The 18,629-nt window shown below is 43.0% G+C and overlaps 1 protein-coding gene across 1 annotated transcript; it reads right to left on the reverse strand.

Moving 5' to 3' along the window:
- Positions 1–1,414: 1,414 nt before the first annotated feature.
- Positions 1,415–18,153, reverse strand: pdcd5 (programmed cell death 5). The gene is made up of 6 exons (XM_038806562.1): positions 17,962–18,153; positions 16,141–16,184; positions 15,594–15,655; positions 6,294–6,385; positions 3,855–3,926; positions 1,415–2,259 (listed from the first exon to the last, which is right to left on the reverse strand). The coding sequence occupies exons 1-6, from the start codon at positions 18,025–18,027 to the stop codon at positions 2,212–2,214; spliced, it is 384 nt and encodes a 127-aa protein (XP_038662490.1). The 5' UTR covers positions 18,028–18,153; the 3' UTR covers positions 1,415–2,211.
- Between the last annotated feature and the right edge of the window lie 476 nt (positions 18,154–18,629).

An 18,629-nucleotide genomic window follows, 5' to 3' on the forward strand; every position in this document is an offset into this window, starting at 1 on the left:
AGAAGGAAATTTGATCCTTGGATGGTCTGGCCCACATGTGACTGCAGACTCCCACAGTAACGTGGTTCTTTTATCTACTCTGTGCAATGGTCTAGCAAGCCAATTGGTTCAAGCGCAATTAGGGATGAACAACAAATTCCATCACATGGAAGAAAAAAAAAGTGAATGCTATCAAGAGTCAAACAGGTCAGTTTTCGTTCTGTAGGTATTTATAACTAAACCAGGACTTGATGCTAAGCAGGCAAATCTGACCTTTGAGTGCAAACGGTGACAATAGTATAATTGGCGAATATGTGGAGGCTGCCTATGCTTGGTTGAACTTTCAAACAGCAATCATCTGCAAGGTATTACGGGTTACAAAATCGAGATAAGCAGATAGAATTAAAATATAGATCAACCATGATCTAAATGAATAGAGGCACAGGCTCAAGGGGCTGAAAGGCCGACTCCTATTACATTCCCTACACTACTCCAGTCTCTGACTTGGGAACTGTTTCATTGTACACACTTCAGTACCCTAGGTATTACTCAGTGTGCCAATACAGCCTCCTTCAGGTAACCATCAGGCCAAGATAGATACACACACACCCAACTATATTGGGCAGGAACATTCCTGAAATATTTTCCTCTGTGCTTACAATATCCAATTTGTACAAGTTGAACTTTTATTTCCTCTGAGGTTCATCTACAGTATTAAATATTTAGATTAGATACCTAGCACCCCAATGCATTGCCTTTTCCTGAACATAAATCATAGGTGGCCAATTAAGACTAGTAATTTTTTCTACTCTTGTATGTTCTTGTGCTGCATTCATTTCACCAAAGTTAACTATACAGAAGAAATTCAATCCCTATCTACTTTATTGTCCAAATTAAATTATTTCTTCCTCTGAATGAAGAAATCAAAACAACCGTTGAAATTGCCCCTCATTTCACCTTTTTAGTCACCATAAGAAGATCTTGCATGAGGAAAAGTGGGTTTGATGACTAATCTCTACAATTGAAACAAAATTTGAGATAATCATAAAATAGTGTATGATGGAAGTCCTGGGCAGCAAAGTTATCATATGATGAGAAAGACCTCCACGTGATTTAAAAAAAAGTATATTTCATTGCTCCTGGATTTGTTTTTGCAGTTACCATGTTAAATATCGGGCTTCCTTTACACTAGGTGCACTTTTGCATTTATAGGTCCATTCTATATGGCTAATCAAATTGCTTGGCTGTTCTGAAGAGTCATAATTGACTCAAAATGTGAACTGTTTCTCTCTCCACAGATGTTACCAGACCTGCTGAGTATTTCAGCACTTTTGTTTTTATTTTAGATTTCCAGAACCTGCAGTGTTTTGATTTAATTTTAGTGAATATTTCAACAATCTGTAACAATCAGTAATTTCAGACTACACCAACAGAATTGCAATGAAGCACATCTTTATTACTCACTGACAATGAAATTTGGACTAAATTTGGGAATTGCTTTTTTAAAAAAAAAATCAAGCAAATAGTATTCCTTTAAATTAAAATTTCTAAATTATTAGCCATATACGAAACCAAAACAATCAGACTCCCAGCGGGGGCCAAAACCATGGGTTCATAGAAGCCCATGAACTGAAAATCTCAGGTTGTCTGCCAGCAATTTCCCAGGAGTGCACTGCTGCATTCTCCAATCCAGGGTTTGCCCTAAAGAGGACACTAAAACAAGACACAATACTCATGTGTGAAAAGAAGTTTATATTGCTTTTGTTCCACAATATCCCCATTTTACATGTCAACGGTTTGGTTTCTGATTGATATTCCACAATGTAACAGTTTAATTCAACCTCGATTGAAATGAAACTGCAGAGATTTCCTCCATTTGGACATGAATAAGAATCCACGTACACGTCTGTGGACAGTCTTAGTGGCTGTCCTCAGCAATGAGTGGGTAAGTTGTTTAAGATGGTCTTCAAAGTCTTTTCATAAAGGTCAGTCTCAGGATTAAATTTCCACACATAACCACCAGGAGATTCTATCCATGCCTTAAAAACAGCATTTAGAATGACAAAGTTGCCAAGTGATTTGCTATTTCCACCCACAGATACAAAACTCTACAGCGAGGAACCCTCTCAGTAAACAAGGAGAAAAATATCAAATACATCTGTCCATTGTCAGCACAGCTCTCTAGCTTTTATTCCCCTTATTATTAAATTAGCTTCTTTGGATGTTCAGCATTCAGTAATCATCCTCTTCATCAGAATCCATTACTTTCCTCCTGTTGAACTGAAATACACAAAGGTGTGAATGTGTCAGTTTTTCCAAGTATCTCTTGGTATAGTCTGTGTCCTGTTCAAATTATACATGTTCAGCGCTGAGCTTTTATCTCACTCTCAAATCATTCTTCCAAGTTTTTAAACTCGCAGCTCTATCTTAAAAGAATGTTACAACTCCCACGTTTAGAGATAACCTGACCGCTCCCAAGGGACGAAAGTAGCTGTTAAATGTCAAGAGCGTGCCATTTTTCCTGCAAAGAATATCTGAGCAGTAGTCTTAAAGAGGCAGACCAAATTAATAGCAGATCACAACTATAATCCAGATTGCATTTTAGAAACACCAAGGATAATCTATATGTATATTTATTCATTCTCTGAATATAGTAGATGTTTTAAAATACAGTTTCAGAAAAAAAAAGTTTTTAAAATTTGTGCAAACATCCAGTAAAAAGCAGTTCTAAACTTGCTTTTGTTTTTGATTTTCCTGACTAATCCATAGTTGAATTCTGTCAAGCACAGGAGACTTCCACAGCATGAAGGAAACAGATACACCATGTTAAGAGTAGATCTCTCACAAGCATTGATTGGCACTTGGTTCACCTGTTTCCGACTGTTTGGTCACAGTTAAGAAAAAAAGGGTCCCAATCAACTAAATTCACATACAATATTCCATCTAAATGTTTGTTTACTGGCAGGTTACAAATTCCTCTGAGCATTATGGGCAGTTTATATCTTAAGTCATGACTTACATTACATTCAAGGTTTCTCCTGTCAAAGTTGACAGTGGCCTGTTTATTTTTTATTACCATATCTTTTGGACTGCAGCTGTTGATTTTTATTTCTGTACTGTAAAACACACTTTCCACAATTTAACCAAAATGACTAGTTGAAGCATCTATTTCTTTTTTTTTCTAAATTTAGAGTACCCAATTATTTTTTTACAGTTAAGGGGCAATTTACCATGGCCAATCCACCTACCCTGCACATCTTTGGGTTGTGGGGGTGAAACCCACGCAGACACGGGGAGAATGTGCAAACTGCACACGGACAGTGACCCAGGGCCGGGATTCAAACCCAGGTCCTCAGCACCGTAGGCAGCAATGCTAACCACTGTGCCACCGTGCTGCCCTGAAGCTTGTTTTTCACTAGATGGCCTTTTCTGTAGTCCCACTGTACATTAAAATTAGAACTACATTGTTTTGCTACAAAGAATGAGACAGCAAGAATAGCTTTTAAACAATTAAGAGCTTAAATCATTAGGCAAGCCAATCCAAATCATGCCAACGACATGCTATTTGCATAAATAACCGCAAAGTACTGCGGATACTGGAATCTGAAACAAAAGCAAAAAAGCCCAGCAGGCTGGCAGCATCTGTGGAGAGACAAAATAGAGTTAATGTTTTGAGTCCATATAACTTCTTCAGAGATAAAGGGAGGGAGAAGTGAGATGGATTATACACTGTACAAGATGGGGTAGGGCAGCTGGAACGGAATAGGAGGTCGGTGATTGGAGGGAGCTAGGACAGCTCACGGGCACGAAACATTAACTCCATTTTCTCTCTCCCCAGATGCTGCCAGGTGTGCTGACAACATATTTGCATTTACCTTGACAATTGTTTGCTTTCCCATTTGTTGGTTAACTTTCTCAAGGATTTCAATCAATCCTGATTCAGAAATCTAAAAACATAAACACAACAATGAAGCTTGGTACGTTTGTAATGGAGCTGGTTTTATTTTTTGTTACGCTAGTGATGTGTGCATTTTAAAAAAAAAACAATTGCAGAATGCAATGACAATCAGCCTCATCTACCTACTCAAGTAAAGTCAGGACCGATTGAAAACTCAAACAGCCAAAAATCTTAAACGAAAGCAATAATAACGTCTTCATCTCCCTTCCTGGGCAGCCTTCCATGTTTCACATACGTTCCGAAGCCAGAAAAACATGCTGGCAACATTCTGAATACCAGTCAGTTGCTTGGTGACACTCGAGTGCAGGCTGGAACAACCAGCACTCTCATTTCCTTCCTGGCCATGGTATGGTTAGGCCCAATCTTTGGGGAACTATTGGCAAGAGACCATACCCTATCGTTCTGTGTGAAGCACGGTGGATTGGAACATGTAAAAACACATGCCACCTTCAGCAAACATTGCAATTGTTTTCATCATTGCAGTTTTCTAATGAGAAGTACTCTCAATTAGTTCCTAAATTTTCTAAATGGAACACAGTAATTTTAGAACAGAAGATACAGGAGTAGTAGGACAAGTCTACTCCACCGTCCCATTTTAACCCCATATTCCTCAATTCCCTTAGTACCCAAAAATGGATGGATCTCTGTCTTGAACAAACTCTGTGACTCAGCATCCACAGCGTCTGGGGTAGAGAATTCCACATTCATAATCCTTGGAGTAAAGAAACTTCTCCTCATCTCGGTCCAAAAACAGTTCCCCACGGTAGGCTATTGCAGAAAATAAAGAGGCATGGGATTCAGGGCGATTTAGCAGTTTGGATCAGAAATTGGCTCTCTGCAAGAAGACAGAGGGTGGTGGTTGATGGGAAATGTTCAGACTGGTGTCCAGTTACTAGTGGTGTACCACAAGGATCTGTTTTGGGGCCACTGCTGTTTGTCATTTTTATAAATGACCTGGAGGAGGGAGTAGAAAGATGGGTGAGTAAATTTTCAGATGACACTAAAGTCGGTGGAGTTTTGGACAGTGCAGAAGGATGTTGCAGGTTACAGAGGGACATAGATAAGCTGCAGAGCTGGGCTGAGGGGTGGCAAATGGAGTTTAATGCAGAAAAGTGTGAGGTGATTCATTTTGGAAGGAGTAACAGGAAGACAGAGTACTGGGCTAATGGTAAGATTCTTGGTAGTGTGGATGAGCAGAGAGATCTCGGTGTCCATGTACATAGATCCCTGAAAGTTGCCACCCAGGTTGATAGGGTTGTTAAGAAGGCGTACGGTGTGTTAGCTTTTATTGGTAGAGGGATTGAGTTTCGGAGCCATGAGGTCATATTGCAGCTGTACAAAAGTCTGGTGCGGCCGCATTTGGAGTATTGCGTGCAGTTCTGGTCGCCGCATTATTGGAAGGATGTGGAAGCATTGGAAAGGGTGCAGAGGAGATTTACCAGGATGTTGCCTGATATGGAGGGATGATCTTATGAGGAAAGGTTGAGGGACTTAAAGCTGTTTTCGTTAGAGAGAAGGTTAAGAGGTGACTTAATTGAGGCAGACAAAATGATCAGAGGATTAGATAGGGTGGACAGCGAGAGCCTTTTTCCTCAGATGGTGATGGCAAGCACGAGGGGACATAGCTTTAAATTGAGGGGAGATAGATATAGGACAGATGTCAGAGGTAGGTTCTTTACTCAGAGAGTAGCAAGGGCGTGGAATGCCCTGCCTGCAACAGTAGTGGACTCGCCGACATTAAGGGCATTTAAATGGTCATTGGATAAACATATGGATAATAAGGGAAGAGTGTAGATGGGCTTTAAAGTGGTTTCACAGGTCGGTGCAACACCGATGGGACTGTACTGCGCTGTAATGTTCTATGTTCTAAAAGGCCGACTTCTTATTCTGGGAATGTAATCCCTCAGCCTTGACTCCCCAGCCAAGGAAACATCCTTGCAGTGTCAACTCTGTCAAGGCCTTTAATGATCTTGCATATTTCAATTCATCACCTCTCGTTCTTCTAAATTCTAGGGAATATAGGCTTAACATACTCAAATCTTTCCTCACAGAACAATCCCCTCACGCCAGAAATCAATCTAGGAAACCTTTTGTTGCACTCTCTCTGAGGCAAGTATATCTACCCTTAGGAAGGAGACCTAAAATGTACACAGTACTCTAGGTCTCACTAATGCCTGATAGAATTACAGTAAAACTTTTTCAATCCCGTTGCATTAAAAACTAACATATCATCTACCTTTCTAATTGCTTCCTGTATCTGCATGTTAGCTTCTTTGTACTACAAAATATGATGAAGATTCAATTTTAATTGACAAAAGAATATGAGTTTGTTATATTCAAACTGACAATGTCTTACTTTTCCACCAAGCTGTCCAAATCTTGCCATCTGGATAAGATAATTCTCCACTGATTTGGCTTTCTCAGGTTTCACCAGAGCCAAATTACTCACTGGCAATGAAAAAATACACAACATGATATAAAGCACACAGAAAACATATTAAAGGAATACGTCAGGAAAGACTAACTAAAAGTATATTTGCAAACCTAGGCATTTTGTAAGATCAAAGGTTCAACTCAACTTAACTTAACTTAACGGCATTTTATAAAAAAATGTTCAAATCGCTATCCTGCGTTGTGGATGAATACTTCCATTGTTTTGTATCTATTTGTTTTTGTTGCGCGAAAATTAAAGACAAACTGCCCGCTGGAAATGTTATTCAGACTCATTGCTAAGGTTGCAAAATGTTCAGCGCTCGGTGTCACTTAAACTATTAAGTTAAAAAAGGTTTCCACAGGCAAGTTTCTTTTTTATTTTTGATCATGGAAAATTCCAGTTATTTCTTACTAAAATTGCTTACGAGATTCGTCCCTGGATTATGCCTTTTAAGTAAAAGCTATACCATAGCATTTACAAGGTTGCAACACTGGCCTTTCCGATTGTGACAGTACATGGACACCACCAGGGGGCAATAATGAGTTAATGATACTTCCACTTTCATCAGCTAGTATCAAATACCTGGTTACACTCAGCAGGTCAGGCAGTACCTGTGGAGAAAGAAACAGAGTCAACCTTTCAGTTCAATGACCTTCCGTCAGAACTGAAGAAAGTTAGAGATGTAACAGGTTTTGAACACAGAAGCAGGAAAAGGGAAGAGAGGACAAGAATAAAAGGGAACATCTGTGATAAGGGGGAAGGCAGGACCGATTAAAGAAAAGAAACAATGGTGCAGGGGATAAGACAAGTAAATGAACAAAAAGCTGTCCAGAGGTGGTGCAAATGGGAATCATCACCAACAGCTGCCATTCAAAAAGCAGGCGCCGAGGTTATGATTTGAAATTGTTGAACTCAGCATTGAGTCCGGAAGGCTGTAAAGTACCTATTTGAAAGAGGAGCCGCTATTTCTCGAACTTCACTGAGAGTGTAGGGCACGAGCACGAGTGGAAATTGGACAGAAAATTAACATGATAGACGACGAGCTCAGAGTCACGTTTGAGGACTGAATGGAGGTGTTTGGCAAAGAGGTCAGCCAATCTGCGTCTGGATAACCGGTGCAGAGGAGACCGCATGGGAGAAGCTAATAGTTTGCTAAATTGAAAATTCATAGAATTTACAGTGCAGGAGGCCATTCGGCCCATCGAGTCTGCACCGGCCCTTGGAAAGAGCACCCCACTCAAGCACACACCTACTCCACCCGATCCCCTTAACCCAGTAATCCCAATTAACCTTTTTGGACACTAAGGGCAATTTAGCATGGCCAATCCACCTAACCTGCACATTTTTGGACTGTGGGAGGCACACACGAGGAGAACGTGCAGACTCCACACAGACAGTGACACACGCCGGGAATTGAACCTGGAGCTGTGAAGCAACTGTGCTAACCACTATGCTACCGTGCTGCCCACAAAAAAAAGGACAAGTAAATTGCAGTTAAATCAGGAAAGTGTGTTTGGGACCATGAATGATAGCAAGGGAGGTAAAATGGCAACTGTTGCATCTCCTGTGATTATATGGGAAGGTCCCTTGGAAGGGGTGATTGAGGATTGGACTATGGTACAACTGAGGGAATGATCCCTTTCAAATGCTGAACGGGCACAGGGGAAAGATGATGTGTTTGGTGGTGGAACTTGCAGAAGATGATATGTTGAATGTGGAGGCTGGTGGGCTGAAAGATGAGGACAAAGGGAATTTTATTGTGGTTCTTGGTTGGAAGCAAATGGCTGAGAACAAAAGTTCAGGAAATGGAACGGACATCGCTAAGAGCCTTGCCAACCATGGTTGAGGGGAATCCTCAGTTGAAGAAAAAGGACGACACATGGAGAACTGATAATAAAGTGGTATTGTCCAATCAGGAGGAAGAAACAGGAAGTGAATGAGTCCTTACAGGAAGGGGTGGGAGGAAGTCTATTTAAGAAGCCATGGTAGTCAATGGGTTTATAATGGATGCTGTTATCATTGGCAGAGATAAGAATATAAAAGGAAGGATATAACGTTGGAATTGTATAAAACACTGGTAAGGCCACAACTGGGGTATTGTGTGCAGTTCTGGTCACATTACAGGAAGGGTGTAATTGCTCTGGAGAGTGTAGGAGAGGTTTACAAGAATGGTGCCAGGACTAGAAAAGTGTAGCTACGAGGAGAGATTAGATAGGTTGGGGTTATTTTCCTTGGAACAAAGACAGCCGAGGAGTTTCTTAATTGAGGTGTACAAAATTGTGAGGGGAAATGATAAGAGTGGACAGGAGAAAATGATTTTAATTGGTGGAGAATTCTATAACCAGAGGACATAGATTCAAAATAAGTGGCAGAAAGTGTAGCGGGGTCATGAGGAAGAACGTTTTTCCCCGACAGGGGGTAGTGGGAGTCTGGAATTTGCTGCTTGAGTTGGTTGTGGGGGCAGAGACCCAAGTGCTATAAGATACAGGGCTATGGGCCGGGTGCAGGAAGGTGGGATTAGAAAGAGCACATAGATGTCCTCGGGCTGGCATGGGCCAGGTGGCCGAATGGCCTCCCTCTGTTCTGCAACTTTCCTCTGGTTCTATTGGTACTGGAACTGTGGAATTACAGAGGGTGTCAGAAGAGTTTGGATGTAGGTGGAAATGGACTGGTCAAGGAGAGAACTAATAGTATCTGGAGAGGAAGAAATCTTTTCTGTAGGGCAAGAACAAACTGCAATGATGTATCTACTAGAGCAACTCCATTTGTAGATCTTGGGAAGAGGGTAGAAGTGAGCTGTGCCAGGTTGGGGCATACGAGGAAAGGGCACGGAGGAAAGACGTCCAGAGGAAATGAAGTTAAATGATAGACCTGGAGAAAATTACTTAATTTCCAGTGATGGGGTATTGGTCCAGGAGGAGGGAGGACGCGCTATTCGAGCCTCCCCTGGGTACAGTGCCACCTTTGTCAAAAGGTTTGATGATGGCATTCAGGGTGGATATTAAGAGGTCAGAGTGCTGGCAGCTCACAGGGTGATTGATTAAAATCAGTGTGGTTGATGGCCCTTGACCATGTCCATTCGACTTCTCGCACTTCTGCCCTCACCCCTTCCCCTCCCTTCAAGAACCATGATCGCATTCCCTTTGTCCTCATCGGACACCTCACCAACCTCCAGATTCAATGCATCATTCTCCACCATCCCCATTACCTCTAGTGTGGTGCAATCAAACATATCTTTCTCATCTCTCCCCTTTCAGCATGCTGAAGGGATCATTTACTCTGCAATACCCACGTATGCTCCTCAATTGCTCTCAACACAACCTTCCTTCTATGCAAACACAGAAGAGGCAACACCTGTCCTTTCGCCTCCTCCCACTTCACCGGCTGGGGCCCAAAAGCTCCTTCCAAGTCAAACAGCAATTTACTTTAGTTTCATTTAGTATACTGCACCTCTGCTCAGTCGATAAACGTGACTCCAGACATCAGGATTGTCATTTTAATTTCCACCACTCCCACTCTGATCTCTTGAGCTTTAACAAAGGGTCACCTGGTTTGTTTCACCCCACAGATGCTGTCAGACCAGCTGGGATTTTCCAGCATCTTCTCTTTTGGTTTCAGATTCCAGCATCCACAGTAATTTGCTTTTATCTGGTCTCTTTCCCTAATATTTCAGGGAAACCCAATGTAAGCATGAGGAACAGCACTTCACATTTCAATTGGAGACTTTACACTTTTGGACTCAACACTGTGTTCAATAATATCATAGTCTCTGCTCCCATTTTTTTGGACAGCAGCAATTCTGCTATTCCTATTTACACCACAACTAGACATCTTTTGTTTCTTTATTTGTTCCATTTTCATCTCCTTTTGCCTTGATCTATCATCCTTTTTGTCATTGAATCTCTCCTGGCTTCCACCCTGTCACAAACCTTTCCTCTTGTCTTTCCTTCCCACCCTCTCCCTATACCTGCTTAAAACTTCTTACATCTCCAACTTTCTCCAGTTCCAAGGAAAGATCGTCAACCTGAAATGTTAATTCTGTTTCCTCCTGCTGCCTGACCTGCTGAATCTTTCCAGCAGTTTTGTTTTTATTTCAGATTTCCAACATCAGCAGGATTTTACTTCATTACAATTATACACTTATTCAATAGCGTTTGGTCACTGGTATCTGTGATCCAATGCAAACAACCGATTACAGCGACACTGGTAATAAAACAAATTAACTTCTGGAGTCATTGTTTAATCATACCGTCATGGCAGCAACCAAATATATCCATTACTACCGTTTATGCAATGCTGAAGGAAAAGAATCTTAAGAGGCTTTGGGCATAGGAATCGTATGCAACGGTGTGCACGGTGGTGCTGCTTGAGCCTGACATGATGTCGGATAGGAATGGGCAGCAGAGTTGTTTTTATGTATTTTTCATATTAGAGAGTTTACCATTTTTACAAATAAAGCCGCAAATCTTCAAAACTGTTTCAGTACAGCTTAAATGCTTCTGCGTACCGGTATATAGAAAAAGACAGGAGAACACCAATACAGTAGGTTCAGCTTAATCATTAAACTAACTTGGTGTCTCTGTACATACAGGGGAAAAACAATGAAAAACAATGAGCAAGATAATGGGGGAAAGAGGATGAGACCTGTCTGTATCTTTGCAGGATCCTGTTAATTATTCTTTAACCGCAAAACAAAAAAATGCACAAAAAAAGTGAAGATATTAGCTCCAACGGCGGAAAATGAAAGGATAAAATAATACCAAAAAAGAATGGGATCTCAGGATAAAGCCATGAGCACATGGTACTATGGTGCACGCCTTCCTCCACAGGATAACAAAGAGAAAGCTACACAATACACTGAATCCCTTATGGGCCAAAATACAACCATTTGGGACCTAACGCAGCCTCCCAAGACCTCCAAGCAGTGAAAGGATACCCCAGGAAAAGAAGCCCAACAGGATACCGCCATTGGTACAAGACGTGGCTTGGCACAGCACACTTTCACATGCAGAAGCCAAGTCAAGGTTTCTTACACCATGCCAAGACTCGCTACACAACAAACCTCACTCCTCTCCAGCAAAATCAGAGGCACCATTCTGGCCCTGCCATTACCGGAATACTTGAACCATTTTCCAGGATGGAAACCCCACAGACAAGAAGAATGGTCAAGACATCCATCAATGGGGTATCTCAGGAAGGGATACAATTCCTCTCCCCCGACAAGGTAAGGGAAACCCTCTAGAATTAAATATGATAAATCAGAGCCTGTATCAGCACCATTACAACCTAGATAAAGGAAGGAAACCTCCAGAAACAGAGGAACACCAGGAATAGCCAATAGACGTCAGACGTGGTCTAGCAACGTACACTTTCACCAAAAGGATACCAGGAACAGAATAGCATATCCTCATAAGTAACAGGGGAGCCCAAGCCTCAAGGAGGACAACAGACTGCAGGTGCCTATCATTGACTACTTGGAGGTGGGCGCCCTTCTCCTGCATCCAACCTAATCGCCGACCGAAGAAAGACTTAGCAAAGCTGAACAAAAGCACTCAGTTTGCATTCAAGCCCTGCAGCCAACAGTATACGGCATCACCAGGGGAATCAAATCGCAAGGAGAGTGGTCCTGAAGCCCACAAAAGGGGATATCTAGGGAAGGTGACCTACTCACCTGCCAACATACCCTCCACCGTACACGGATATACAGTTATTACTGGCCTAAAAATGTACTCTCTCCGTGTAAAAACAAGGATTAGAGCACACACAAAAAAAAACAGGTAAATACTGCACAACCCTCACGTTATTCCGATAAATACTGCACAACCCTTGTTATTCAACAGCATGGTTTTCACTATATTCAGTGAGAGGTGACAGATGCTGCCGTGCTCATGTATCATACACCCTTGACAAAAGGCAATAACACAAGATCAGAGGTTAACACAAGGGAACAAAGGATTAATGATAAATTTCAGGATAAGATACAAAGAAATCTCAGCAGGTCTGACAGCATCTGTGGAGAGAGAACGGAGATAATGTTTCGATTCAAGTCATCCAGACTGGAAGCGTTAGGTCTGTTCTCTCTCCACAGATGCTGTCAGACCTGCTGAGATTTTCCAGCATTGTCAGTTTTTGTTTCAGATTCCAGCATCCGAAGTAATTTGCTTTTATGCAGGATAAGATAACCATCCATGGAGCTTGGAAAGGCCAAAGCCATGAAAGGATTGTTGAGCAACATCCAGGCTCTATCCAGCATGTCAATGAAGCCCTTGCACCTCCGCCATATCGTCGGCCTGAAGCTCCAGTAAAGAGAAATCTAGTCCCGAGTGGGTGGCAAAGACTCGTCATGTTCGGCCGCCTCCAACTCTTCTTAACGAACATAGAGGACAAGACAACGCAAGATCATTGGTCAGAGTCCCCGACCGACCCCAGGCCTCGAAAACCAGATACAATGGGCTCCATCGAACTTTAAATCCCCAGCCTTCAAATCGAGATTGTGAAAGCATAGCATCCCGTTCTCAAATTCGGCTGGGAATTCACCCCTAGCTCTCCTCGGGATATCAGGCACACGGACTCCCTGTCTGGCCCCATCTCCCTGAATTGACCAGAACATTCGACATACCGTGCAGCAGAATTTCCAAGGACTGATGGTGAACCCCCACTAAGGAAACTGCTCTATTGACTGACAGGATTATCTTCTCTGCTTCATCCATTTGCTTTAGGTATCTCGCAGTTCATCAGTGTGTGCACCAATAATCTGTGCCAGGGAATAGTTGTTGTCCACAACTGTTGTCCAGCAGTTGCTGTTCACTTCATTCATAATGCCAGCCATCATCTCGATACCAGTGGCATCGCCAAAGCATAGGCCCACACCAGTGAAGTCACCACTGCGAAATGGCTGCCAACCCAGCCGTCTCTGACCACCTCAATAAAACAAGGATTTTCCTGACTTAACTGGGCTCCCTATCACCAAAATCTGGCAGGAACATAACACAGAACATATACACAAAAGTCAAATAATTATGGGCTGTGCACAGGATAAAAAAAGATGAGTAATGCCAGAACTTGTGAAAATGCAGCCACTCCCACGTTTACTGCCCCCCTCCCTCCCTCTCTCTAGCAGCAGCGTTTTAGTTCAGCTGATATTTCCAGACGGACAAGAAATGGTTAAGGGAAATATTGAAGAGTTGAACTTATAATTGACAAAGGCATAGATGAGTGTTTCAGCAGCACTTAGGCTGAGGCAGGTACAAAGGTGGGTGGAGCAGGTGGTATTTGTGGAAGAAGAGTGACTGAGCCAGTTCAGGGTCAAAATGTGCCCCTGGGGTTGCAAACAGCTTGAGATAACAGCTGGAGGAGCAGTCAAATTGATGGCTATTTGTGGCAGCCAGCAAAAGCAGCAGCTTGTCTAATGTTTAAATGGAGGAAACTGTGGTCCATCCATAACTTTTTTAAAAATTAATTGATGGGATGTGGGTACCTCTGGTTAGGCCAACATTTATTGCCTATCCCTAATTGTGTTGCAGAATGTGATGGTGAGCTGCCTCGAGTCCCTGAAGTGTAGGTACACCCACAGTGCTGTAAGTGAGGGAGTTAGGATTTTGACCCAGCAACAGTGAGGGAACAGTGATATATTTCCAAGCCATGATGGTGAGTGGCTTGCAGGGGAAGGTCCGAGTGATGGTCTTTCCAGGTATCTGCTGCTCTTGTCGTTCCAGTTGGTAGTATTTGAGAGTTTGGAAGGTACTGTCTAAGGAACCTTGGTGAGTTCCTCCAGTGCAGATGGCCCACTACTCTTTGTTCCGAGGTGGAAGGAATGAATGTTTGTGACATTCAAACTGGACATGGACAAGTCACCTGACGACACAGAGGGTTCTAAAGAAGTGTTGGAGAAGTCAAATTGGCTGCTCAGCATACATGTAGTACCTGATCCCACATCTTTGGATGATATAGACAAAGAGGGGGGCGAAGGTTCCTCAGGGAACTCCCAAGGTAATGGTGCAGCAGCCAGAAGAGAGTTCTCTACTGGAAATGCTTTGACTGCAATCAGATAGGCATGGGCAGTCCACTCAGCTAGACAACTGAAGAGATGGATTAGAGAACAATAATGTGACCAACTATGTCAAAGGCTGCAAAAAGGTGAGGAGGAGGGATAAATCACATCACAAAGGATGTAGTTTGTGACTTTAAATTAGGGCTGTGGGTGGCAACCTGAATGGAATGGAGAAGCAGGAAAAGTAAGCACATATGAGCGATAATAACACATTCAATTACTTTAGAGACGGGAGGCTGAAGTTGTGGCAGAGTTTGCGAAGACAGAAGGGCAAAAGGTTTTGATGATGGCTGATTTGAAATGGAGTGTCCGAGGGGACAAAATTATACGCTACAATAAAAATATCTTCAGCATTTTGCTATTATTCAGCTGTTTGATGTCCCTGATAAGAAGCCTTGGGTTGCTTTTACATTCTAGGATGATCCTCAAATGTTGCACGATAAGAGACAAATTAGGGAGCCCCCAGCCAGATCATGCAATGGGCGGCTAAATTATTTCTGTTCCAGATGCACTAAAGTCTGCACCCTTGAACTTGAGGGAGTAAAGTTACATATCCTCTCAAAGTAAAAGACCAGAAGTAATAGTAGCTGGGCACAAGGATGATGTGGAGATGCCGGCGTTGGACTGGGGTGAGCACAGTAAGAAGTCTTACAACACCAGGTTAAAGTCCAACAGGTTTGTTTCAAACACGAGCTTTCAGAGCGCAAGGGTACAAGGATGTCAAAGATGAGAGTGATTGATTAATGGCTGCATAAGTATTGTGGTGAATGCAGGTTCAAACTACCAACTATTAGTCTTTGAAGTGCAGCTGTAAGTGAGGTAGCAGAGCTTACTCCTCAAAGGTGAACACGGGAGGAAGTGGTGACAGCAGGCAGGATGAGAAGAGAATGAAAGAGAGTAGTGATTCAGGATGAGTTGTCAGTCAGAGCAGAATCTGAGGAAGGGAAGGAGGAGTGATATCCAGATGAGAAACTTATGGTGCGGTTCTCTCTGATAAAGTTTATGTTACTCCTGCTTCTAGTGGATTTTGGCCAACATAATAAATTGATCAATGTACTTTGTAACCATTTTCTTTCACCAATGCCAATCAGTTAGAGATCCTACAGTCTATTAAGTGACAGCTTACCACTTTTGTAATTAAGAGATGTAATGTAGGCTTTTCAATTACTTACATCTGGCACGAGCAGACTGATCTAAAACTTGAGCAAGAATACTATTCCTCATTTCGGACTCCCTGCAATCACAATGTGTTCACATTAGGAGGTATGAATCAGTATTGCATTGCTTCCAATAAAATCAAAAGCAAGAAAATAAAAACAATGTTACTTGCTGAGGACTGGGGCAGTTTTCCATGCAAGAATCAGCATGTGAACTTAATGTAGTTAAAATAATTTGAAATAATGACATGCTCTATTGTAAGTTCTGCTAAAGAAACAAATTCAAACAAAGAATAATTCAGTGTGTCAACACACCACATAACAGTTTAAAGCATTTTCATACTTGGTACTGCTGAATTGCCAAATCTATTAGGCCATGGGTTTTTCGAAAGGGGGAAAGAAAATGCAGGGGGCATATCATCCCCTCCCAATCTTACACATTCCCATTTCCTCCACAGTGACCATTTACAAATAGGCAATTGCTAAATCTTTGCTGGGAGTGGCAAATGACTAAGAGTAAATACTGCGGTATATTTTATTTTTAAATGGTTGGCATTCTTACCGCTGTTTCGCCTCTTGCTGGTTTTGCTGCTCGTCGGGAGCATCCTAAGATACAAATACTTCAAAGGTTATGACATTTATTCACAAATGCACGTTGATTTAAAAAAACACTCGACAATTATACTGATCAAGATAACATGTCTAAGGCATGATTATTGAAGAACCTCACAATATTTGAAGTTCCATGACTGCGTCATACATGAAATAAAGATCGGTTACACAAATTGACAGTTTTCATCTACTAGGGGCTTTTCACAGTAACTTCATTGCAGTGTTAATGCAAGTCTACTTGTGACAATAGAGATTATTTTAAAAAATTAATTGCAAATGGCAACAACCAATAATTGGCAATTGACAAAAGTTTTTGTAAAACCCTGCGTAGCTTCAAATTATCACTGGCCAAAAGAAGTGAATAGAGCTACTCAATCTGTGGAAAATTACATATATTAGGTAGTGTAGGCAACATATTTAGCTGAAAAGCAATCTTAACTAATAATTACCTCTGCTACTGAAGGTGGACGATGGAAATGCTCTTGCCCCTGTTAATTAGTCTGTTAACAACATATCTCAAAAACTAATAGACAGACTTCAACAAGAATCAACATAAATATGGAAGTACTGATTGGAATTTGGTGAAGATGTGGATCTGTATTCTGGAAGCTTTTAAAACTCCATTGGTGGGAAATAGGCAGATTTATAGAATGTTGCTGGTTGTTTTATTTACACTGTGCCAATTGTTTCAGAATGTTGTAGCTTGTCTGAGCTGCTTTGGTGCAACTTGCCACAGCTATCAAAATGTGAACAAAGTTTTCAGAGCAGGTTGTTAGAGGTCGATTGGCCTGCAGCCTCCTGAGTAAGATTAAAGTTCTTAATAAGATTGATTTTCAGCTTTGTGCAAGCAGGCACTGAAAAGCTTCAAGAGTTGCATAATTGTAATGATGCTGAGTTAAACATATTTTGGAATGCACTCCACTGAGTGTCCCCCTTCACCTGTTCCTTTTGTAATGTTAATTTCAATCCCTGCTGAAGACTGGCCCATATCACACTTGGCTCTCAAATACCTCTGTTCGCTTTCTGGGCCAGAGAGGTTGACTGGCACTGCAGCAACATCAATATAATCATCAAAATGCGTACTTGTGCCGTTCAGTAGAGGCCTTTAACTTTCCATGGTGAGGGTTTTGCGAGGCGAATGACAGAGCAAATCATCCTGTATTGGAATCCAGCAAGTATCTTTCCCTCACAAGTCGCTGAATTACTTACACATTAGTTGGTGAGCCCACTGAACATATTTTGACGGCCAAACGTGGGCTATGAACGCTGCTAAATTCACTAGCAATGCTGGGTTTAGCAGCTTCTCGCGTTTTATAAAGGGGAATCTTTTTGCACTGTGCGCAATGCAAGCTATTCCAACAACCTGGCCATGAACTATATTGCTGAGCAACGTGTGTAGTGTTGGCAGGCGCTCCGGGGCAGTTGGAGGGTGAAATCAGACAGGGTTTCTGCAGCCTCTTCCCCGGCCTGTTCCCTGGCTGACAGGTGGAGCAAACTCGCCTCTGAGGGCTGAGAGGCATTGGGAGGGCGTCAGTGGAGTTAATCAGAGGGAAAGGTGGGGAATGGGTGAATGAAATTCAATATGCAGACAGCCAGGGTGCGATGGGAGTTACAATGATCAGGGAGCCCCGGTTCGACACTGCCCCCAGGCCGGGTTGCTGTGAGGCGGTGAGAGCCTGGCTGCAGCGGCCGGGTTATCAGCGCCCCCTCCCCGGCCCCCACCGCGGGCACACAGCCACAGCCCCGCTCCTTCTTCACTCCATCGCCTTACCCCGCGCTGAGCCCGCAACTCGGCGAGTCTCTGGCGCCGGATCGCCTCCAATTCCTGATCCTCCATCGCACAAAAGGCCTCCGTCCGGTTCAGAAACCACACCGATTAACTCGCAGCTCCTCCAGTGGGAACTGATAGAACCGCGCCGCTCTCCGCCGACATCGCCGCCAGCGGCAACTGATGAAATCGCAGCAGCCCCCCCCCGGACAGAGCCACCGGCGAGAAATGACAGAGCCGCCCCATCCTCCGCCGACAGCGCCGCACGCGGGAACTAATAGAACCGCGACAGCCCTCCGTCAACAGCGCCTCCAGCGGGAACTGATAGAACCACGGTGGCTCCGCCGGCAGCGCTGCCAGTGGGAACTGATAGAACAGCGGTGGCCTTCGTGGACAATGATAGAACAGCGGCGGCTCCGCCGACAGCGCCGCTAGCGGGCAATGATAGTAGTAGTCAATATAGCCAAGTTCAGCACACGTGAGTACGACCTCAACCGGGACCTGGGATTCATGTCGCATTACATTCACCCCCCACCATCTGGCCTGGGCTTGCGAAATCCTACCAACTGTCTTGGTTTGAGACAATTCACACCTCTTTAACCTGGGGTTACCCCAATCTCTGGATCTGTAAAGATTCAATTACCTGCAAATGCTCGCATTCTAAGCATTGT

Source organism: Scyliorhinus canicula, chromosome 9 (genome assembly GCF_902713615.1).
Source record: "Scyliorhinus canicula chromosome 9, sScyCan1.1, whole genome shotgun sequence".
In the NCBI taxonomy this organism is placed as follows: domain Eukaryota; kingdom Metazoa; phylum Chordata; class Chondrichthyes; order Carcharhiniformes; family Scyliorhinidae; genus Scyliorhinus; species Scyliorhinus canicula.